Source organism: Heptranchias perlo, chromosome 15, assembly GCF_035084215.1.
Source record: "Heptranchias perlo isolate sHepPer1 chromosome 15, sHepPer1.hap1, whole genome shotgun sequence".
Taxonomy (NCBI): Eukaryota; Metazoa; Chordata; class Chondrichthyes; order Hexanchiformes; family Hexanchidae; genus Heptranchias; species Heptranchias perlo.
The window spans coordinates 43,503,623-43,529,652 of NC_090339.1; the positions used below are offsets into that span (position 1 = coordinate 43,503,623).

General features: G+C 41.2%; 1 protein-coding gene across 1 annotated transcript in view; it reads right to left on the reverse strand.

Moving 5' to 3' along the window:
- Positions 1 to 26,030, reverse strand: part of gria3b (glutamate receptor, ionotropic, AMPA 3b) — a 293,069-nt gene that overhangs the window by 105,264 nt on the left and 161,775 nt on the right. The window contains exons 7-8 of the mRNA XM_067997137.1: positions 20,793 to 20,960; positions 9,698 to 9,802 (exon numbers count right to left, since the gene is read on the reverse strand). Of these exons, the coding sequence (XP_067853238.1) occupies positions 9,698 to 9,802; positions 20,793 to 20,960 (273 nt within the window). The remainder of the gene's footprint in view (positions 1 to 9,697; positions 9,803 to 20,792; positions 20,961 to 26,030) is intronic.

The following is a 26,030-nucleotide window of genomic DNA, read 5'->3' on the forward strand; positions in this document are numbered from 1 at the left end:
CTTGCACACCCCCACTCCCTTCGTCCCACCATTGGCAGCCGTGCCTTCTGCCATCTAGGCCCCATGCTCTGGAATTCCCTCCTTAAACCCCTCTAATTCTGCACTTTCCTCTCCTCCCTTAAGACACCCCTTATCACGCACATCTTTGGTCAAATTTTTGATCACACCTCCTAATATCTCTTTCTTTGTCTCAGCATCCATTTTTGTTTGATTACGCCTCTGTGTAGCGTCATGGGACATTTTTCTATGTTAACATGCCATAAAATGCAAGTTGTTGTTGCTGTTGTAAAATCATAGCAATATATAAATTAAGGACAGAATGTATGACTTTAAACTGGGGAATGAACTATGACTTTAAATTAGGATTGAATTACATCTGCATGCCCTGGTCCAATTATCTCCCATCCTCTATCCCTCCTTCACCTGAAGACTACACTTGATCTTCATTTCCTATTTCCAATGCTATGGAAGATTGACTAGTATTCTATCATAATTAATGCATTCCATCACATTGTGAATGGACACAAGGTACATTTGGAACCTATAAATAAGCTAATGTTCCCCTAACCTCCCCCTAGCCTCACACACACCCACACACATTCCGTCATCCTATTATTCCATTAATGTTTAGTTTTTATTATATTTTTCCCGTATGTTACTTTGGAAAACATCTAATCAAATAGCGTAATAATATTGGAAATTGGAGCCTACAAATTAGTTTATAGTTTGGAATTATTAGCAACAAGATTCTGGTCCCTCATTTGACTAATTAATATTGGAATTTTTTTGTCCACTAGATATAAGAGATAGATAGATAATAGAAAGATAGAACATAAGAACATAAGAAATAGGAGCAGGAGTGGGCCATACGGCCCCTTGAGCCTACTCCGCCATTCAGTAAGATCATGGCTGATCTTCAACCTCAACTCCAGTTTCCCACCCAATCCCCATATCCCTTGATTCCCTTAGAGTCCAAAAATCTATCGCTCTCACTCTTGAATACACTCAATGATTGAGCATCCACAGCCCTCTGGGGTAGAGAATTCTAAAGATTCACAACCCTCTCAGTGAAGAAATTTCCTTTCATCTCAGTCCTAAATGGCAGAACCCTTATTCAGAGACTATGCCCCCTAATTCTAGACTTTCCAGCCAGGGGAAACAGCCTCTCAGCATCTAACCTGTCAAGCCCTCTCAGAATCTTATGGTGGAGAAATTCGATAGGGGCTGTTTTTGGACACGGGTAGCGTGATATGCTATTAACCCGCGCCCAATGGCCCCTGCGCAGGCATGACGCAAGTTTGGACCCACGGGAGCACTTACCTGCAATCAGCATTCCTTTCCAGGCCTTGCATGTGGAATCAATGCAATTTGCACTTTCCACCACCAGAGGGAGCTCAATCTCTTAAAGGGAGGATGTTTATCAGAAATCTCTTAAAGGTAGCTGGTACCTGTTATTTGCTGAAAATAACAGTTTACTGTCTGCACAGAGTCTGAACGGAGATCAGACATCGCACACATAAAACACAGATGCAGATCCCATCCCTATGTTTACACAATAAGGAGTTATAGGCTCATTCTACTCAATTTCTCCTCATAGGACAACCCTCTCATCACAGGAATCAATCTAGTCAACCTACGTTGCATTGCCTCTAAGGCAAGTATATCCTTCCTTAGGTAAGGAGACCAAAACTGTACACAGTACTCCAGGTGTGGTCTCACCAAAGCCCTCTACAATTGCAGCAAGACTTCCTTACTCTTGTACTCCAACCCCTTGAAATAAGGGCCAACATACCATTTGCCTTCCTAATTGCTTGCTGTACCTGCATGTTAATTTTCTGTGTTTCGTGTACAAGGACACCCAAATCCCTCTGAACACCAACATTTAATAGTTTCTCACCATTTAAAAAATATTCTGTTTTTCTATTCTTCCTATTAAAGTGAATAAGTTCACATTTCTCCGCATTATACTCCATCTGCCACCTTCTTGTCTACTCGCTTAACCTGAAGATATCCCTTTGCAGACTCTTTGGGCATCATGCCGGTGGGAGGAGTGCGTGGGAGAGAATTTGCGGGTGGTGAAACCCGGAAGGGAAGTAGGCGGGTCGCGATATGTGATCGCGACCGTAATGAAGCCAATCAATGCCTCTTCCAGGTTTTGCACCCGGCAGCCAGCCTGATTGACAGGCTAGCTGCCTCTCGGCAGAGAGGAGCAACACATCCGGGAGGTGCGGGGGGGAGGAGAGAGAGAGAGACCTCGTTGGCCATTAGGAGAGAGATGTGGGGGGGGGAACAAAGATCAGAGTGGGGGGAGACATTGGACGTTGGGGTTGGGATTGGAGGGAGACATCTGAGAGACATCGGACATGGGGGGGGAGCTGTAGGTTACATCGATTGTAAGGTATGTTTATTTATTTTTTACAATGGAAAATGTAATTTAATTTAATTTATTTCTTCTATTTTTCATTGATCAGGCCCTTTCTGCCTGGTTTGACTAGGCGTGAATCGGAAGCCGTGGGAAAGCTGCCCAGGTAACATTAAAATCTTTTTACGTGTCCAATATGCAAAAAATAAACTACCTTAAGTACCTCAATGAGGTACATTTGCTGCTTTAATTATCGGCCCGTCGGATTTAATGCCGGCGGGATCTCCGGCTTCCTGATCCTTGCGTGCACCCAGATGTGTCTGGGTCGTAGGCGTTTTTCAGCGAATTGGAGCCGGGATTCGCTCCCGCTCCACAAAAATGCGATTTTGTTTGCCCCCCCCGCCCCGAACCCACCTGGACTTGGCAGTTAAAATCCTGCCCATTGTGTCCTCCTCACAGCTTACTTTCCGACCTAGCTTTGTATCATCAGCAAACTTGGATACATTACACTTGGTCCTTACATCTAAGTCATTCATATAGATTGTAAATAGCTGAGGCCCAAGCACTGATCCTTGCGGCACTCCACTAGTTACAGTCAGCCGACCTGAAAATGACCCGTTTATTCCTACTCTCTGTTTTCTGTCCGTTAACCAATCCTCTATCCAACCCCATGAGCCCTAATCTTATGTAACAACCTTTTGTATGGCACCTTATCGAATGTCTTTTGAAAATCCAAATATACTACATCCACTGGTTTCCCCTTATCTTTTTAACTACCTTGATATAACACTGTGACTTATCTTCTTATCTTTTCTATTTTGGTATTTCACTTGGTTTACAAAGGCTAGGTTCCTACATAATGTGTTGCTTTAAGTGTTCACATTATGTAATTTTCCAACTTTGTGCTTTTGATGGAAGCCTCAGACTGATTCCTGGAATGGCAGGACTGACGTATGAGGAGAGATTGGGTCGATTAGGCCTATATTCATTAGAGTTTAGAAGAATGAGAGGTGATCTCATCGAAACATATAAAATTCTAACAGGACTAGACAGACTAGATGCAGGGAGGATGTTCCTGATAACTGGGGAGTCCAGAACCAGGGGTCACAGTCTCAGGATAAGGGGTATGCCATTTAGAACCGAGATGAGGAGAAATTTCTTCACTCAGAGGGTGGTGAACCTGTGGAATTCTCTACCACAGAGGCAGTGGAAGCCAAGTCATTAGATGTATTCAAGAAGGAGATAGATATATTTCTTAATGCTAAAGGGATCATGGGATATGGGGAAAAAGCGGGAACAGGGTACTGAGTTAGACATCAGCCATGATCATTTTGAATGGCGGAGCAGGCCTGAATGGCCGAATGGCCTACTCTTGCTCCTATTTTCTATGTTTCTATGTTTCTCATTTGCTGATAGTATATATCCGAAATTGCGGTGTGCGCTGTCCATGATTTTCTGAATATGTGTGCAGCACGTGCCTGAATTTCCAATCAATGCTGTTGAGGGGCTAGGCTGCCTAGCAGGAGCACAGAGTCGGAAAGTTAAACCTATGATCTTTAATACTAAACATAAGAGTTAGATTTTCCCATATGGAACAAACAGTGCAGAAATCTAAAATTAAAAATTAAAAAAGACTCCTGACTGCAGTCCTATTCCGCAGTTCATTACCATCCATCTGGTAAATCCAGATGGTTGCCCTTGTAACAATTTTGTAAATTGAACATCGCATATGCAGATGTACTTGCTGGAGGGTGCATTACATTTATGCTCCCAACTTCCTTGAGGGCAAAGAATATTAGTTATCCCCAGATAGATGATCACTTGAATCAAGGTAATCTCTAAATACTGACTACTTTAGTTGTATTTTGAAACAAGATAAGTAAATGAGTGGAATATAATACTTATGGGGATGATAATCCCCCCACCCCATAACGAAGTGCAACCCAATTTCATGCAGTTCAAATTGTGCAGTACAATATGGCTGCAGTTTAAATAGTATGATCCAATAATGGAAGCCTGAAGACCAGAGAAACTTGAGGGCTGATTTTAACTTTCGGCTGTAGCAGAAAACGACACCAGTGGGTCGGTTGTCGGTTATATCTCCTGTCTTTCCTCTCCATTGAAAGTTAAAATCGGCCTTCTGTAAGGGGGTGAATGAGAGAGGTCTTTACAAAGGTTTAAAAGATACCAAATTGTATAGGGAAGGTAAGACAGGAAGACAGGAAAGGAATGGAAGGAATACTGGGCAAGGGAGCACAGTGAGTAATTAGCATTTGAAAAGGAACTTCTGTTAGGATATTGCAGGCAAAGACCTATGAACCATTTAATATACAGCTCAGTGCTATGATAGGGGACTGGAGGGGGGTAATTTTAATTTAACCTGCCAGACGGAGAACTGACAGGATCGGATCGGCCGCCTTTTTTACATAATTTTGCACAATGGAAGTCAATGAAAATTAAAATCGGGCGTGATGTAAAACCGTCAGTTCCCCACCGGGTGGATTAAGTTAAAGTACCTCCTAGATGGCTGAGCTAAGAATGAACTTCCTCACCTTCACACATACACACACATAGATACACACGTATATCAGAGAATAGCATACGCATGTTTTGGAGCTCAGACAACATGGTCTTTGCTCTCATGGTATATGACGTTTTCTAAAGCGCTCAATGCATATCTTGAAACAGCCTTGAATTTATATGCTTATCATACTTACTTTGAAGCAGTCAATTATAATTGTGCACTCAATTATAAAGTTTCAATGCATATCTGTAGTAATGCATTATTAGTGAAAACACTTTTTTTTTCTGGTTTCATAGATCCCTATCGACACAGACAAATCCAAATTCAAAGGTCTATTTGCAATCCCAATGGCTTTCATGCAAAACTTATTGAGCTACGAGGTATATAAGAATATGGATGCTTTCCCGCACTATACAATCAGATAATTGGATGCACACGATCCCTTATACTATGAGGGATTGAATATATAACCCTTCTCCTACTGATTTATTCCACGGACAATGGATGAACAATCTGTACCAAATAATCAGGGGTTAGCTGTGCCCTCAGAACACCACACTAGGTTTTGAATGATATGACCCCCACCAATCGAATCCACCATTATTCAGATACACTCACTAGTTTTTTGTCTTCTCTTCGGACTCACACCCAGGCTATGATTCTCTGGCTGTTCTCTGGTACCTCTCCTGAATGCTCATTCTTTATGTGGGGCCTTAGGGGGTGTCAGCAAGCTATTTAATCTGGGAAGTCATCATAGCTTAACCTGACCCTGCCCTTACCGACTTCCACACACATGCACTTTCCACACATGTGTGCCATACAGCAAAGAACAGTGGATAGTGATCAGGACCAGGAACCCTGGCTGATTTTTCCCCAAACGGGGCTTTGGGTGAAGTATATCGCTTCGATCAATGCTGCATTCGAGATCAATTAATTCAGCACAGACCAGGGGTCAAATCTGGGACCTTTGTTGTCTATATAGCTCAGTTCCACATCAGGTGGTTCATTTACCAACTCAGCTATTGACAAAACTGTGTTAAAAAAACTGGCAACACCCTTGCAGAGACAAGTTGTGCCTTTGTTCATTGTTGTTGACATTTTTTTGTACCAAAAATGATTGAAAGTAGATATTTGGACCAGGTTGGAATTTGATTTGGTTTGGATCGCACTCCTAGTGTGGATTGTTGTTTACTGCTGTGCACTTTGCCAACAATAGGTTACATAATGACTGACAGATTTGGGTGAGTATCCAGAAATGAAAAGAATACAGACCCCTTTTGATTCATGGAGACATTCACCAACTGATTCAACAGAGTGTCTCTCCAGTGAATGCCTGATCTGAAAAGGAGTTTGATGTGTTTAAAAAGGAGGCATTGAAAGTTCTCCCTCTACAGCAATATTCTTCTTTGATGAAATACGAATTAGTCTTGTAAAGAAACTCCCCAAAGGTTTTGATTGGCAATTGTGTCTGGGGTGGATGTGTGGGTTCGACCTATGAGTAAGTACCAATGGTCAATTATTCTTTGACAGGGCTATGTTATCATTTTGACTGGGCTAGTTTGACTCCTTTGGGAATATTTCACCAAATAGAAAGTGAATTGCTTCAAGGTTCAATTCTGTTTTAAGAGATAGCTCAGGAGAAGCATCTTAGTTGTTCTGATATGTCAAGGAGAATAGTAAAATTTGCACTGTAAAATACAGTATAATCTTGATAATTCAGTTATATATTTTACTTGGAAAATTAAAATTATACATTTATAATTAAAATTATACATTAAAATTATACAGCTGCAATGTGTACCATCCACGAGATGCACTGCAGCAACTCGCCAAGGCTTCTTCGACAGCACCTCCCAAACCCACGACCTCTACCACCTAGAAGGACAAGAGCAGCAGGCACATGGGAACAACACCACCTGCAATTTCCCCTCCAAGTCACACACCATCCCGACTTGGAAATATATCGCCGTTCCTTCATCGTCGCTGGGTCAAAATCCTGGAACTCCCTTCCTAACAGCACTGTGGGAGAACCTTCACCACATGGACTGCAGCGGTTCAAGAAGGCGGCTCACCACCATCTTCTCAAGAGCAATTAGGGATGGGTAATAAATGCCGGCCTCGCCAGCGACGCCCACATCCCATGAATGAATAAAAAAAATACAGAAAAGTAGGAATGTAGTGCTCAATAAAAATTCAAATGATCAGGTATTAAAATGAACTGGCCTAGCAGATGGTATTGTCTTCTACTGAGTTCTGTTCATTTACCTGTTCCATGTTAATTAAGTTGTCTGTTGGTTTTCAGCCTGAGCCTTGGTCTCAAAGGGTGTGGTCCTATACCCAATAGGAGCTAGATAGAGACTACCTACATTTATTTCACATAAGACTGTTACAACCAGCAGAGTTTCTGGCTGATGTTGCCTGATGTCGGTAGAAGCTCTGTATGGGCTAGCAATGCAAACACTGCATGGCTGTTCCAAATGGCTGGACTGAGGACTTGGTCTCACCAATGACAAAACAAATAGCTGAAAACGACAACTAAGGCCACGACTTATATTCGCTGTTAGCACAACTTTGTGGCAGTGCAGAGAGAACCTACCTCCAGCAATAGCACTATAATATAAAGCCATCATTAAAAATCAAATAGTTGAAAGAATTATGATAACCCTGGACATCCTTAGTTATTAGTTATTGGTTATTTGAATAGTTAAAAGTGAGTACTTTATCTTGGGAGGAGTTACTGAACTTGACAGTGCAAAGGATTTAAATTGACATGAGCAAATTAGCCATTAACCCAGGAAGCCTAAGCAGTCATGTTATTTCAGCCTCCTTATCCCGCAACTCCCCCAAATGATTCATCAGCTGTCAGTGCTTATACACAAATATATATTTTTTAAAAATCAACAGAAATAGATAGAAAAAACAGTAACAAAGTCAGTTAGAATTCACTGGCAATATTTGGGGGCCTGAAACCATGCTGTGTATATTACTGGAGAAATTCTTAACATGTTCCTTTTGAAATTCCTTTATCCATTGTTTAAACAGAAGAAATAACCTGTTTAACTGTTCACCTGCTAGTATCCCACAGAGTAATTTCAGAGCCTTTGTTTTGGAAAAGGAGTACCGATGCCAAGATTTTTATACAATGAATTTTCCTTTGTTATTTTTCAATAGAATATATAATGGTGTTGATTGAATAGTTGCAACTGTATTTAAAACCTCTCCTCTCCAAAATACACTGACTCTTGCGGGGGTATAGTTCGATGGGCACTGTCGCCTTCCAATATCTTGCCAAGTGAGTCCAGACATTAGTGTCAGTAGGCTATTTAAGGCAAATGCATGTGAACCACTGTTTGTTTGAGAGGCCATTTCATTACTTTACTGCTATTGTCTACGTAGTCATAGAAACCAAGGTCATGGGCTAAGAATTAAACCTATTTTAATTAGTAAACAAGCTGGATACAGCTGGAAAAACTTATTCATGAATCTTATGCGGGGCCATTTCACTGGCTTACAGTGAACTGCAACTAAGTTTCTGTAATACTTCCCAAATTCTTCTCAACTGTACTGCTGTTAACCATGATGACACCCAAGGCCTTGTAGACATGTTAAGAAAGGAGTCAGCAGGGGAGTTGGATCTACTGGCAACAGGACTAAGGGAATAAGTGTGGGAAAGCTTTGCAGCAGCAACAGAGAAAGGGAAGAAGTGCTGAGCGTCTTGGCAGCAAAGTTACAAGGAGGAAAGCATGGCGAGCAATTCACGTTGAGACAGGAAGGCAAGACTGTGCCATGTCCAACTGCAGTAAGACATATCAGGAAGAAACTGGTCCATCGCACCCGTTATTTTGGGCTCAACATTTACATTGGAAGGACCAATTTCCAGATGCAATCACCAGCACCTGATATTGCTCCCCCTCACCCCGGAGAGCTCCTCCTGGATTCACAGCAATACTTCAGGCTGCTACCTACCCGTGCTTGAACCCACCGCCGCTCCTGTTCGCCTCCCCCACACTCCAAGACTTATCTTCGGGCCGGCATGGCTTCTGAGCCAGTTGATTTTGAGAAGGCCCCGGCTGATGAGCTGCATCGGGTGGGTAATTGGTGCCAAGTAAACGTCTCAGTGAAGCACGCCGGTTTTATTAAAATGAGGCCCAAGGGCCAATTTGGAGCGAGCCTCGGGCCTCCATTTTCAGGTGCGTGTTTCAGACCCGCTGCTCACTTTGCACCGGAAACTGCTGCGAAACCAATTTCACGGCCATATTCTCCCCTTTAAAATGTGTCTGACGTTTATAATTTTATCACTGTCAGCTGATATCTATTACTCTATCACGAAAAAAAAGTGTAAGCCAGTGTAGCTAGCCAGAAATCAAAAGTTCTATCTCCCATTATGCAGCACAAGTTCATGGGGAAGAATGGTGCACAATAATGATCCAGTTAAATCCCATGAATAATAAATTTCGACCACCAACGATCAGATGCACATCCTCGCCCACACAAGATAAATTCAAGGCAAAGAAAATAACAATATTTTTTGATTTTTTTTCTTAAAGAGCTAATAGGTAGAAATTGCAGTCGGACTTGCCGGTGATTCTCAGGGCAGGTGAATAGCTTGATAACACTAACTGTTAAGACTTATGGGTGAACAATAGCTACTTTGGCAAGTACTGATGGGCACCCATGGAACTATAACCAGCGTCATTGCCCACAAGAGATAAAATTAGCCTGTAAATTTTTGAATTCAATAAAAACAAAATGTCAGAAACATCATAATTTGTGGATAGCTTAACAAGCAGACCTACTTTATTTTAACTTACCTTCCGAGGCCCAGTTGGTCTTAGTTCATAAACGTCAATGGTGTAGTTTGATCTACGTCCATAGTTGTCAAATTGTAGGTTTCCAGTCAGCCCTCGGCCTCGTACCTGCACGCATAGAATAATAAACGTAGAGTGACATACTGGTAATGAAATTGTTTCATTTGAGCAGAGGAAAACAAATCACAGATTGGAAAGTCATGATAGATGCCTGTGGGCACACTGGAGAAGGTCACCACAGTGTCAGGGTCCTGGAACGCGACGTGCCTAATAGAAAATAGAATGGATCTGTTTTAAGTATAATTTTGCTATGTTAGTAATGGCTCCATTTTAAATTTGTTAAATTAAGCTGAAAGTGAAATTGTCTCCAGACTGTGCGTAGATTATAAGGTAGTCATAAAAAAGTCATTCAAAGAAAATCCTACTACAGTTATTTCACTGAAAAGTTACATCCATCACATCTTTTGGGAGAGGACCCGATGAGCAGAACTTAAGGGTGCGTGGAGGGCTGGAGATACAGAATATTGCAGACACTCTTATTTTCTATAAAACTGAATTCCTGAATATAAGGTTTTACCCTCTGGGAAATATTCCTTACCTTTCTACACACCTTTCTCTGATGAGAGAATTATTTTCTGTCAAATTGTGATAGAACCCAACCCCTCTCCCCTGTTTATCTCCAATGTGAATACAGCTTTAAATTCGCCAGAGTTGATACACCTAACAGTGATGGCTGCTGATGGAAGAAGGGGTGACTGGGTGATTTGTGGGTTAGACACTACCAATTCATCTCTGGGTTCAAAATCCAGCCAGATTGGTGGGATGAAAGTCTCTTCTATCTGTTGGCTGTAAGGGATCTGCATGAAATGAGTTTGAGTTGTCTGAATCCTTGCGGGCATGTGCACTTAAAAAAAAGCTAGCCTCATCTGGCACTAAATGGCATTAAATTGACAATGTCACTCAGAGGAGCAAAATTAGGTGTGGGAAATTGAAAAATATCACACTAGTACAGTAGGGGATGTTCCTCTAAGGATGTAGCATTTTGTTGGAGCAGATTACAGGGAGCTTAACTCTGCAACTAATTATGTTATAGTTAACCAGGGAGTACTCAGTGCTGACACTGGTTGCCCAAAATTCACCAGCAATAACATTCCTCACTTTGAAAAACATTAAAAAAGTTTAAAAAGTGGTGGTTGCAAATAGCTGCAAGTATTCAGTTTCCGATTGAAAGAAATAACTTGCATTTATATAGCACCATTCACAACCTCAGGATGTCCCAAAGTATTTTACAACCAATGAAGTACATTTGAAGTGCAGTCACTGTTGTAATGTAAGAAATGCCAATTTGCACACAGCAAGGCCCCACAAACAGTAAAGAGATAATGACCACATAATCTGTTTTAGTGATGTTGATTGAGGGATAAATGATGACCAGGATATCAAGAGAGTTCTCCCACTCTTCTTTGATTAGTGCTGTGGGATCTTTTACATCCACCTACGAAGGCAGACGGGCCTCAGTAAATTCTATGCAATTCCATGTAATGCTTTTTCTTTCCTGGTGTACTTCAAAATACTGCTCTTTTTAATATGTATCAATGACCTGGACTTGGGTATGGGAGGCAGAATTTTAAAGTTTGCAGATGACACAAAACTCGGAAATGTAGGAAACAGTGAGGAGTTATAGTAACAGACTTCAGGAGGACTTAGGCAGCCTGGTGAAATGGGCAGACACATGGCAGATGAAATTTCACACAAGGAAGTGTGAAACGATGCATTTTGGAAGGAAGAATGAGGAGAGGTAATATGGTACAATTTTAAAGGATGTGCAGGAACGGAGAGACCTGAGTGTTTACGTACACAAATCTTTGAAGGTGGCTGGAGAAGGCTGTTTAAAAAAGCATATGGAATCCTGGGCTTTATAAGTAGGGGCATAGAGAACAAAAGCAAGGAAGTTATGCTAAACCTTTTTAAATCACTGGTTCGGCCTCAGCTGCAGTATTGTGTCCAATTTTGGGCACCACACTTTAGGAAGGATGTCAGGGTCTTGGAGAGGAGATTTACTAAAATTATACCAGGGCTGAGGGACTTCAGTTATGTGGAAAGATGAGAGAAGCTGGAATTGTTCTCTTTAGAGAAGCGATGGTTAAGGGGAAATTTAATAGACTTTAATAGACTAAATTATGAATTGTTTTGGTAGAGTAGATCAGTTTCCAGTGGCAGGAGAGTCGATAACCCAGATTTAAGATAATTGGCAAAAGAACTAGAGGGGAGATGAGGAGAATTTTTTTTTTACACAGAGAGTTGTTATGATCTGGAATGCACTACCTGAGAGGGTGGTGGAAGCAGATTCAATAATAACTTTCAAAAGGGAATTGGATATATACTTGAAAATGAAATATTTGCAGGGCTATGGGGAAAGAGCAAGGTAGTGGGACTAATTAGATAGCTCTTTCAAAGAGCCAGCATAGGCACGATGGGACAAATGGCCTCCTTCTGTGCTGTAAGATTTTATGATGATTAAGATTCTAATGCCTCATCCGAAAGACGGCACCTCGGCATATGTTCTTATGTTCTCCAACAGTGCAGCAGTCCCTCAGTACTGCATTGAAGTGTCAGCCTAGATTATGTACTTAAGTCTCTGGAGTAGGATTATGAATCCACAACCTTCTGACTCAGAGGCGAGAGTGCTACCACTGAGCAACGGCTGACACCTAAATGAAGGGGAAAGAATACCGACACTTAATCAGCATCTAATAAGTATCAGGACAATGTTATCCAACCATGAGGAACTTGTTACAAGCAGCAGACAATTCTACATGTAATTGACATCTATCAGTTTAGAGACTTTTTAAATAATAAATTCATTGAAAAAGCCATACCATTTATCTAATGTTTTTTTATTATTGTTTTTGGCTTATGTTATTTAGTTATTTCAAGCCTTTTTGTCATACCATTTTGAATACAATATTGTAGTACCATTGCTGTGGTAAAACAGAGAAAAAGGTTATACACAGATAAACATGAATTAAATAAATGTTCTGGTGTTCCAAGCACTTCTTTAATTGTACTTTATAATATTCAGCATCAGAAACTAAGAAAAATGATTTTATGCAAAAGTACAGTGTATATTTTCCGATAGCCAATGAAATTTAATTACTCAAAATAGCTAATAAAAATTCCATCCAATCTGGATCTGTAAAATCGATTGTAAGGCCACTCTTTTCAACTGCCTTCAACAAAGCTGTTTATAAAGTTTTATGGTTTCAGCCCACTGTTTCACCAAAAAAACTACAAATGTTGAACATCTGAAATACAACCAAAAATTGCTGGAAATATATTAAAATACACTTGCATTTATATAGTACCTTTCACTTTGAAACGGCTCAAAGTGCTTCATACAAAAGCTAATTAATTATTTTTGAAGAGAATGACTGTTGTTACGTAGACAAACTCAACAACTATTTTGAGTCAACATCCTACAAACAACAATGTCCAATCAATTTGTTTTTTAGTGGTGCTGGTTGAAGGAGGGATGTTGGCCAGGACATCGGGAGAATTCCTGCACTTCCTTGAATAGTGCAATATGACCTATAACGTCTATCTGAGACAGGTAGACGGGATCACCATTTCATGACCCATCCAAAGGTGGGACTACAAGTTCTAATGAAAGATCTCTGCCCAAAACATTAACTTATCTTTTCTTTTGATGCTGTTGGGCCTGCTCTGTATTTCCAGTACTGTCTATTTTTATTTCACTGTTTCAAACAGTTTGAATAATTTGCATTGACTCCTTATTTTTTTTTAAAAGTTACAACAGCTATTTTAGGAAGTTTGAAGGAAAGGTCATAGCATGTGGGAACCTGGAGTTTGAATTCACTGATTCACAGATCTCCCAAGGCCCTTCTTCCCACGTCGCTTCTAATTTTAATATCCAGCCTTCTGTCATCTGTGTTCTATTGGAGTTACTTACGTATTAAATTATATGGCTTTATTTACTTTGAATCATGGAGTGAAGCAAAGCAGCACAAATGCACTTAAAGTGTTATTTGACATCCGTACTTCAACAGAATCAGTACAATCAGGTACGCTCTATTCCCTTTAAAAGCACAAATGATCTGTACATTTAAAACAAAACATAATTTTTGCTACAATGCCATATAAGGAGGTAGATTTTCAACTTGCCGCCCTGGTGTTGCAGATCGGTCGCTTGATTGAAATTCTATAACGGGCAGCAAATCCGCAACACCAGGGGAGGCAAATTGAAAATCTATCCCAATAATGCCTAAAGTCATGGCCTCATTTTTGAGGATTATTAATTTCCTTTATTTATTCAACTCATTAGCCATCAATGAGATCAGTTTTCAACTTTTTTTTAATGTCAGTTTTATGTTCATCAAGACAGGTTAGCCACGGAGAACAGTACGTCCCAGTACACTGAATATACATTGTGTCAAATTACACAGACAGAGAGAAAGAGACCCAAATGGCATTTGGGTCTCTTTCTCTCTGTCTGTGTAATTTGACACAATGTATATTCAGTGTACTGGGACGTACTGTTCTCCGTGGCTAACCTGTCTGAACACCAACGACACCTTTTGATTGGTGTGATGGTGTCCCAGCCTAATATAAGATATGCGATTTGAGAACCTTTCACTCATTCACCTGACGAAGGGGATAATCTCCGAAAGCTTGTGATTTTAAAATAAAATTGTTGGACTATAACCTGGTGTTGTAAGATTCCTTACATTTGTCCACCCCAGTCCATCACCGGCATCTCCACATCATGTTCATCAAGGTGAGGGAATGGAACATTTTCCATAGTGGCATCAAATACGCCCAGGTCAGGTCGATGCAAATGTAAAGCATCCTCTGCTCTATCAATGTGTCTCAGTCCTGAGCTCAGAAAAGCACCCCTAAATGCACCAGCCATCTTCCACATCTGCCACTCTGTGACGTCTCTGAATGAGATTGCCAGTTGGTATTAAATTAGGAATAGTATTGTACCGTGGAAAGAAGGAAATGAGATCTAATTCATTTCACATCAAGCCCTTACAGTGAACAAACAAAACTTTCATTTCATCTGCTTGGTCTGGATTCAGAAGTGAAAGGCCATTATCTACCCCAATGTATAGCCAGTGGTCTACTGAAATCAGATTTTTTAAAAGATGAAAAAATCATTTATTAAAAATTATATTTCATTTAAGATAAAAAGATACTTTTGGAAGAACTCTGAAAAAGTGATTCATTTTAAATTATATTTTATTTTCTATATCATATAATAAGTTGTGTTTACAAGAGCTTAAAAGCCTAACATATGACATTCACATTGGCTCGACTTTATTGCTGAGCAAAAGCTACTGCATTTAAATGAGCAACTGATGGCTTAGCATTGATTGAGGTAAAAATGAATGCCAGTGGTGGGCCATGTGCTGTGTTAATGTGTCCACATGCTTCATCACTGAGCAGTGGTGTAGCTAGCAATTAGAAGTTTGCACGCATGCCAGCCAATCTGTTGTCCTCCCCTTCTCCCTGTTCTAGCATTGCCAGGATTGAGTGCAGACACCACTTTGTGGATTTTGCCATTATTGCTGCTTCTTAGCCTCTGGATCAGTGTAACAAAAAATAATGGCATCACCAGTGACAATTATGAATCTCTCTAATCCCTACTGTTCTTGATGCGCAATTAGGCACATCATGTATGACGTCCTAAAGCCACGCCATGGAGTGACATGACTTGTGTTTGTTTTCGCAGTTCCTTTACTCTCACCTGGGGAGGAGATGAGCTTGGAGATTACATACTTCTCCACATGGAAGGAGTGAAATTCAGAGGATTTGTTAGCCTAGCTGATCCTATGTACCTTTGAGAAGCTGCTTCCAGAATAGTGCTGTCAAAGGCCTAGAATCAGGTTTCCTTCCTGTTCTATTGCCTATGGAATTATGTGAGGGACTAAGATACCTAAACAAGAAGGGGGTTGGGGGGAATAAAAATGGGCAAGGGAATTGGGAACCATCAATCTATTGCTAAAGTTTGCTTTATGTATGTGGTTCATAAAGCTATAAATAAACACAAAACATGTAAATAACGAGAAATGGCCTTTCAGAAGTCAAGTCAGTTCCTTCCACTTTCTACAGAAGTCCAGCAACTATCTTCTCAAGGCAACTTGGGATAACAACAACAACAACTTGCATTTATATAGCGTTTTTTACATAGTAAAATGTCCCCAGGTGCGTTATCAGTCAAATTGGACACCGAGACACATAAGGCGGCCTAATAAGAATTTTAAATTTGAGGCATTGCTGGACCTGGAGCCAATGTAGATCAGCAAGCACAGGCATGATGGGTGAATGGGACTTGGTGCGAGTAAGGATACGGGCAGCAGAGCTTTGGGCGAGCTGAAGTTTACGGAAGGTAACTAAGGATGGGCAATCACGCTGCCTTGCTGGTATCACCCACCTGCTGAGAACAAATAAACAAAAATGTGAATCATGCAACTTAACCAACCCTAAGGAGTGGTTAATCAATTTCTTCATCCCATAAAGGCAAATCAAGTGAAACTCCAGAACATCTATCCAACCCTATCTTCCACACTATTCATCTTTCCCCTACATTGCTATTTGGTTGAAGGTCTAAACTTACCTAGAAATAAGAAGGGAGACATTTTTTAAGGCTGCAGTTATACTGTCACTTCTGCAATTCTATGAAGTGGAAACCCCTTTGCAGCAATACAAAAGTGGTGGTGTTTAGAGTCAGACTGGCAATCTGATTCCATAAAGCAGAAGGGGTGATACACTCGGCAACAGTTCACAGGTAAGGCGGTATTTTCTGGTGTCTTGGAGTTTGGATGGACAGCAGGACATTGGTGAATACATAGCACTGCAGCTCAGCAATAAAGTATAATGAAAACATTGTGTTTCTTTTTGTACCTATAACCATGCATATTCAGCAACGTTTCATCCTTAAGTATCACTTTCACTGATTCCATCACCATGGCAACAGTCATAGTGTATACATATCCTGGTATCTGAAATCAGTTTTGAAATAGCTGAACAAAAGTCACGAAATCTGAGTGGTAGTCTAACTCAAGTCAATGTGACTGCTACGTACTCAAGTACAAACTGGCCTCAGATTGCTCTGTGTAGTATAACTGCAGCCTAAAAGTTGTATTTAAACAGAGATATAAATGTAACGACCATTCACTTAAATGGAACAGACTGTTGTGGTTCCTGTGCACTTTAGTGCCCCCAAAGCAGACATATGGCAACCTGACCGTTCCTCTAGCAGGCACCCAAGATGTGCATGTCAGGAACGGAGGTTACCATCATCCGCTCCATCGCACTTAGGCTGGTGAAGCAGTACTAAGCAATTTCAGGGCCATTTTTCTTCAAAACATTTGTTTTCAATTTATCTTTCTTAATTTAAATTGGTTGCCTCTTATCCTATCAGCCTGAATAACCTTGAAGTAATATTTTAAAGGGGGTGCCATATCTATATCCTTTAATCATTTTATATCTTAACCTTGTCTCTAGACTGTTGGAGTTAAGCTTTTCTAAGATTTCCTCATAGTTCGCCCTCTTTACATTTGGGATCATTCTTTTTGCTCTTTCTCTCCAGTCTATGTATGTGCCTTTTGAAGAGTGGCATTTAGAATTTCACACAGTGCTCCAAATACTTATTGCTGGTGACTGTGAACTTGTAAACTATATTGCACGATTGAAAAGGCACAAGTTTCCAAATCTCTTAGAAAATTGTCCATTAATATCACTGCAACATAGAGTTAATTTTGATTGTTAGTGTGTTTTCTAAGCACTTCTGCAGAAAGAGTTTAAGGTTTTATCTAGAATGCATCACAACTATGGAGACTTTCTTACTGGGGTATTGTACATAGCTTACACTATTTCAAATCACTATAGTAACCTTATGCTGATTACGTTTAATAACATGCTTGGATCAGCTCTGTACTTATTAAAATATGGAGCTGGTCTATTATAAATTCATTGTAAAATAACTCATTATATCTTAAGAAGATCACTTCAAATCAAACTTTCTGGGCACGCACCCACAATAAAGAGATCAACTGTTACATGTGAATATTCCTGATTGTAAATATTCACTGCAAAAGAAGCTGTATGAAAGGCCATAGCTCTTCCAGTCCTTTTTGCCATCTGACACAACCTATTGCTTTGAACAGTTACTTAGAATTAACCCTAATGTAGTTCTGAAAGGTGTCAGCATGAAAATAAGTGGAGAACATTCCTTCTTGGTTGTTTAAATTAGAGGTTAATTTTGTTTGAATATCATGGGAACATTGAAATAACTGTTGTATCCATAGACCGTGCGAATTTAATATCAACACCATTTAGCTCAGCTCAAGTCAATTGCTGTACTGTTTAACATACACAGATCTAGGGCTTCTAATCTGATGCTTCAGTGACAAATTTCTTGAAGATGCCGTGTTGTCTGTGTGATTTAGCTGATAACAGCCAGGGCAGCAATTGGGGTCCTACAATTGCTTCAGTGCCCAGGGTTAGGGAAGGGGGAAAATTTTATCCAAGATTCCCATTCCTGACACAATTCCCTATTCAGTGATCTGCTGGAAAGTGGCCAAGTGCATGGATTGAGCTTGGCTCTAATGGATCAAATAATCTTCTGACATCCATCATCTTGATTCACACATGAAGATTAGCCATTTGGGTAAAGTGCTGGAGGGTTGCTGGTGTCTGTGGAGCTATATCCCAGGAAAAGACAACACTTTTCGAACAAAAGCAGAGAATGAGGCAAACAACAAACTGTTGTGCTGGTGGTGTGTACAACTAAAAGTATTTATTAAAGAAATAGCTGTGCTCATACATGTGCCCATTGTAAGTCCAATTTATATTATTGTCACAATTCTTGGGCTTTTGTACTAGGTATTCACTTGGGTTCAGCATCACCAATCATTCCTGTAAGTGAACCTTGCATCTGCACTATCCCAATATCTAAATGATTGCATGACCCAGAGATCAAAAGAGAGGACCTTTACTCCATATACTGGCACTGAAATGTTGTACATGCCACCATGTGTATTTTCCTCTTTATGGAAGGTGGACTGAAAAGCTGACAGGCACAGCTTCAAAGCTAACACTAGTTAATTTTACATAAGGTACATGAATGGACAGTATGCAGCTTTCACTGTGAGAACAATCAATTTCCTGTACTCCTCAGTTATGGAAAAATAATAGCCTCAATTTTGAAATGGTAGCGGGTTGGCAGCGGGGGTGGGTGAAGGCGTGCGTGGCAAACCCGAATAAATAAAACCTTCCGTTTCTGACGCGATCGCAATGTAATTGATGGTGATTAACGTTCTTTCCGGGTTTCGCGCCTGGCGGCCAGCCTGATTGACAGGCTGGCTGCCGACAGGACCTGCAACACCCCCGGAGGGAGAGAAAGAGAGAGAGCGAGACGTCATCGGGCGCTGGAACGGAAGATCGGTAGGGGGGGGGAGGAGAGAGTGGAAGATCAGGGGAGGGGAGGGGGAAGTTCGTGGGGAGGAGGGGAAGATCAGGGGAACATGGGGTGGGAGAATGGAAGATCGGGGGGCAGAAGGGAAGATGGGGGGAGAGGGGAAGATCAGAGGAGAGAAGGGAAGATCGGGGGAACATGGGGGGGAGAGTGGAAGATCGGGGGAGAGAGGAAGATCAGGGGGAGATGAGAAGGTCAAGGGAGAGGAGAAATTCAGGGGGACATGGGGGGAGAGGGGAAGATCGGGGGACATTGGAGGGGGAAGAGGGGGAGATCGGAGGGACAGCGGGGGGAAGAGGGGGAGATCGGGGGGACATTGGGGGTGTGGAAAGGGGGAGATCGAGGGATATTGGGGGACGAAGAGGGGGAGATCGGGGGGGGACGACATTGGGAGGGGAGAAGAGGGGGAGATCGGAGAGGGAGACATTGGACATTGGAGCAGGATGGAAAGGTAGGTTGATTTTGTGTTTTAACTTTGTGCAATGGTTTGTTATTTAATTTATTTGTTTCTTTTTGCCTGATCCGTCCCTTCACGTCTGGTGAAACCAGGCATGAATCAGAAGCCGTGGGAAAACCGCCCAGGTAAGTTAAAAATCATTCTAACTACCTAATATGTCACAAGTAAAGTGCCTAAAGTACCTCAATGAGGGACATTTGGTTCTTTAACTATCATCCCGCTGGCTTTAATTGCCGGCGGGACTTCCGGATTCGGGATGCCCGCGTGCACACAAGTCGGCGGGTTAGAGCCGGCTTCCGAACCCGCTCTGCATTTCTGCAATTTTTGCAGACCCCCCCGCCCCCAACGCACCTGCAATTTAAGTTTAAAATTGAGCCCAATAAAGGTGCCAACTTTACTAGCTCTTTAGGCACAGGCCCACTTATCTAGCTAACCTATTCCAAAGCTAGCTGTTCCAGAATTACAACCAGGGTGGGAACCCAATTCACATATGTAAGCAACCTTCTGAAACACGCAGGTGTGCTGCTCTCCCATTTACAGGCCTGCCTGAAAATTGCATCGGGAGGGCCTTGTGCATCAATGGGCTGCCTGAGGTGCTCCTCCAATTTTCAAATGCCAACCGCCCATTTTTCATCTGAGAAATGGGTGGCCAGCAGCTGAAAATTGTCCCCAGTTAGTCTTCAACATTGAGTTTGAAAGCAGGAACTGAATGCTGTTGTATGTGAAGTTGGTAAAAATATAGCTTTTCCCTTATCATTCAAGCCTGGATTACAAGGAATTTAAGAACAATATGACATAAGTACATAGAATCATGAATGTAATGAAAGTCTGTTTATGTTTTAGAAAAATCCTGAATGGAATAATCGCTTGTTATAATAAGATTTATCTGGCTGCCAAGGTGTGAATTAATGGAAGTCATTCATTGAGAAGAATTGAGCTTGAAACTCAGTTAAGTTTTGGATTTAAATTCGATTTCTCCAAATGGAAGTTGTTAAAGTTAATTCACCACTCACATGTTATATTAAAAAATAAGCTTCACAGAAACCAATTAAATATGTACTAATTGCTAGTGGATACATAGTACATCTATATGATTCCTTCCATTGTTTTGTTATATCAGTCAGAAGGAAAATTTCCCGTACCTGTTTCAATGCCCGCTCTATGTCGATTCCTTGACTCCAAGGTACTGCAGGATTGGCTAAACAGTCTCCAGTAGTTACTCTTCTCGAGATATCAATCCGCTGCTTTCGTAGATACCGAAAAGCTTCTGCTATGACGAATATTCCATCATATGTCAAAGCAGCAGTAAACTGAATAAAATAAAAAACAGATGGTACTTATCAATATAAAACACAGCAACCATATTGGTGTAGCATAGTCAGGTAGTTATTCTGCAAATCTCAATATTCAAAAGATTGACATTTACTGGGTTACTATTTTTAGTTCTTTAGCAAAATAAAGCTGGAGGTGGCAGGATCAGGGCTGCATTGTAGAAATGTGCCACCCACCATGGGAGATCACCAAGTGGCATTGATGCCCCCACCTGGAGGGAGCTGTCTCAGAATCCCAGTTGAATTATGGAGCATGCAATAATAGTGAACGAGGGGAAGGAGCTAAAGAGGAAGCAAGAGGAGGAAAACATGAAAATAAAAAAAACTCCCCAAGTATCTATCTTAATGGTACTGAGGTTACAATATTACCTGATGTGGAAGGAATTAATTCCCTGAACTATTTGACTATTCCTTACCACTTTCCTTGAAAAACTGCACACATACCACCTTTTCAAACCTCATTAGTGCTCTCTTTGAAGTCTGAGATCAAATTATGCATATCAGCAATTTCACATTAATTTGATCAACACCGTTTTATGCTACTGTTGATTCTGTGAAAAGGCAGTAAGACAGTGCTTGAGGACAAAACTGGACAGTATAGAAAGCAAGGCAAATTTTTAAAATTAGAACCAGGATCCAATTTAAACTCACAACCAATGCTGTCACGAGTTAGTTGATTGCATCTTAAAAGGAGTGTCCTATATGTGATACAGTATTTATGAACATCTAGTGGTGAAACATTAGCTCTGCACCAACCCTTTCTTTTTATCATTAGTGGATCTTCTGTGGCATTGCTCACTTTTTGTTGGAATCTACACTTTCTTATCTCTCTCTGTTGTCTTCATGTTGCTGTTTCTCTTGTTCCTCTCTTTTGTTTTACTCTCTCTCGCTCCCTTTGCTTCTGCTTCTTGATTTCTCCCTCTTTTCTTCTGCCCTTTCCAGTGGGAGGTTACGGGTGGTGTGGAGGGATGTGGGGTCCAGTTAGGGCCACATGCTGAGAGGTCATGGGTCACGGTTGTTTTTTGGGCAGATGATGGCTAGTGGGTGGACAGAGTGATCTGGCTGGCTTTTGGGCTGCATACGGGGTGGGGGGGGGCGGTGGTGGTGGGGAGGAGGGATCCAGATCGGCATCTGAGAACGGGAGATGATTGTACCAGAGCAAAAAGCAAAGTGAAGAGGGCGTGCAGCGTTGCCTACCTGTAATGCAAATCGGGACCTGGAATAACTGAAAGGTAAGTATTCGGGAAAGTTAAACCGCAACAATTTAAATCTAATTCCCAGGCAGGACACCCAGGTGTGATGGAAATAGCCTTCCTTTAAGCACAGAAAGTGCTTTTTTTTTTATTCGTTCATGGGATGTGGACGTCGCTGGCGAGGCCGGCATTTATTGCCCATCCATAATTGCCCTTGAGAAGGTGGTGGTGGTGAGCCGCCTTCTTGAACCGCTGCAGTCTGTGTGGTGAAGGTTCTCCCACAGTGCTGTTAGGAAGGGAGTTCCAGGATTTTGACCCAGCGACGATGAAGGAACGGCGATATATTTCCATACAACTTTTAATATATTGCAGATGCATATATGGCCAGCTTTTCTAATTTGGACAGACTGAATCCTTTCTGGTGTCTAGCTGAATGTCAGCCATCCATCATCTGGTTAAAACTCTATTAAATCTAATCAATCCACTGTGCGATAACTCAACAAAAGTAGTTTAGTGTACAGATTTGTTAAGTGTTTTTGGTTAGCTGAATTGTTGAATGTACAACTTCATGGATAGTTGTACATATTTACCAATTGTTTACTTTTAAAAATGTATTTTCAAGAGCTTATACTAAAATATCAATAATGTAATAAAAGTCGTGTGTATGCCACAAACTTTCTGTCCACATTAACCTTTCTTCCTATGTTACGATTTTTGAGTCACAATTTTATCATTTAACATTATTATTATTTTAACATTATTATTATTTTAACATTTAATAATGGCAAAACCCAATGTCAATATTTTGTAATGGAAAAAGCTTTTGTCAACATTTGGCTGTCATACCATAATTTCAGATCTTCAACACTAGGCGGTGCTGTTGTGCCTCACCGTTCGCCTCATCCCAGCACCGTTCGCCTCATCCCAGTTGTGTCACCCAGCTCCAACTTAAGTCAAGTGTTTGACTATTAACTTTTTAAATATATTAACATAAACTTTTAAAATATATTCAACATTCCCCAGGTCCTGACAAAATCACTCCTGACTCCACCAAAATAACTCTTGTTGCTGCCCAGCCAAGGCCCATTTCACTGCCAAAATATGACCCAGCCCCATTCCTAGTCCAAATACCAGTCCAGATCCACTTCTACCCTTGTTTCTGCTGCCACAATACTGGTGCATGCTTAGTGGTAGCACTCTTGCCTCTGAGTCATGAAGGTTGAGGGTTCAAGTCCTGCTTCAGAGACTTGAGTACATAATCTAGGCTGCCACTTCAGTGCAGTACTGAAAGTGTGCTTCACTGTCGGAGGTGCCATCTTTTGGATGAGACTAAAAACCGAGGCCTCATCTGCCCTCTCAGGCGGATGTAAAAGATCCCGTGGCATTATTCGAAGAAGAGCATGGGAGTTCTCCCCAGTGTCCTGTCCAATATTTATCCCTCAACCAGCACCAAAGACAGATGACCCGGTCATTATCTCATTGCTGTTGGTGGGACCATGCTGTGCGCAAATTGGCTGCTGCGTTCCACTACATTACAACAGTGACTACACTTCAAAAAGTACTTTAAAGTGCTTTGGGACATTCTGATGCTGTGAAAGGTGCTATACAAGTCCTTTCTTTTTCTTTTATATAGCAATCCCAACTGCCTGTCATGGACTGCTTAGAATGTTATGTGCTTTTGTAGGCTCTTTGCACCCTTTATTTTTGTTATGTGTGGACAGTGGCTAACCACATCTGCAATTTGTACCAACACACCAGGCCAGAACAAGACTTCTCTTGCTAGCCTTTTGGATTGTTTGATTCCTTAGATTGCTTTAACTTTGGTATTTTTGTCAACCTAAGTTTTGGTTGGCTGGCGTACAGAAAACTTTGCAATTTTTGAAGATTAACCCCTCCTCAACAATCAATTCATCTTGGAAGTCATAATATTGCTGTAGCGCAGGATGAACTTCAGATTTTGTTTCTGGATATCCTTCCAAGATCAGGGATTTCAACTTTTGTAATGACTGGTCTTCTCAGTTTCTGTTATCATATCACCTAGTCTTGCATGCACCATTAGGAGACACAATACCATTCACATGGTTAGTTAATCGCATTTGTCATCTGTGTACTCAGTTTAAGGTAGTTAGGGTTGATTACATACAGCTCTGTATGTTTCTTGTATTCTATTGTGAAAGTGCTTTTCTAATTTAAGTAACATTGTATGTTGTCTTATTGGGATTTGGTGAAGCAGATTTTTCCATCATTGTCTTCAGCGTTATGATCATTCTCCACCAGAAAACTGATGGAACTTTGTATCCAAGTCCTACAGATGCATATACTTTCTCTACTTCGGTATACCTGCATTGAGTTGGTGTAAATGCATATCAGACACACAATATGGGTTGTTCCTTCTGTACTAATACTGTGTCATTTCTAAATTGGAAGCATCAATATTTATCCTCATCAGCATAGTCACATCATAACATTCCAGCACTGAGGTGACCATTGTCAGGTGTTGCGCCTCTTAAAATCTCCCATCATACTCATCAGTCCAATGCCATGCAAAATCTTTTTCAAGTAGCTTTCTCAGTAGTTTTGTGACATCTGATGAATTAGACAGGAACTTGCCTAAGTAGTTCACCATGCCAAGATACTATTGTATGCCTCTACTGTTGTTTGGTTTTTCATGTTTGATTTCTTCTCCTTTTCTTCATTGGCGTTCAGTTCTTCTGCTGTGAGTGTGTGTCTTATGTAAGCGACTTCTTGTACTTTGCACTTGCACTTATTCACAATGAACTTCATTGTGTCCTTTTACTTGATACAGAAGTTTTCCAAACATTTGCTCATGTTTCTGTTCATTCTCTCCCCAAATCAGGATATCATCCATAATAACTTTCATTCTTTCAATGTCATTCTTGGTGGAAAATTTCCTGAGATGATCTCAAAGGGCATTTTATTATAGACATAACTGCCAAAAGGGCTATTAAATAAGCACAACTTTGATGAATCTTCATCCAATTAGGCTTGCCAGCAGCCGCAGTTTGCAGCAAGTGTGTTAAAGATTTTCACATTTGATAACAGTGAGACTACTTCTATGTCTGCATTGGATAATGTTCTCTTTCTATGGCATTATTTAAATATAGAGGATCAAGGCTTATTCTCACTTGTTCACTTGACTCACAGGCTTGGTCCATTGACTTTGTTACACCATTCTATCGAGCTCATCATAAACTTTACCAGTTGTTTAAACTATGCAAGAGTAGGAAGAGACTGGATGTTAAGCAGTCTTTCTTTTCCCAGAGAGTAGTGAGCCTCCGGAATATGTTGCCAGCTGGTGTGGTTGGTGCTGACCCTCTATATGCCTTCAAGAGGGAACTGGACCGGTTCTTGACTGGGGCAGAGATCGCGTCATATAAAAGGTGAGTGTCTGTATTGATAACACTTTGACAATCTGATCTCCTGGGCTGGTTTTGATCGCCCTGGGGGGGGGGGGGGGGGGGGGTTGGAGAGGAATTTCCCAGAATATTTTTTCCCTTATTGGCCCTGGGTTTTTTCTCTTTTTTGCCTCTCCCTGTGGGGGTGGGGATGGGAAGTGTCTGGTCATGATACTCCAGCCATCATGAGGTGTGGGGCAGGCTTGATGGACCGACTGGTCTTTTCCTGTCCGTCAATTTCGTATGTTCCTAAAGTGCAACTGGCACTTTCTTTGGTGGGTGTATGGGCCCGATATTAGGAGGGAGGCAGGTTGGCAGCGGGGGGTCGACTGGGCGCATGGGTAACGTGCCCACTGAAATCGGTGGGTTTGGCACGCGATAGTAAGTAAATTGAAGCCACTTACCCTGGCTTCCGAGTTTTACGCTGGAAAGCTGCGCAG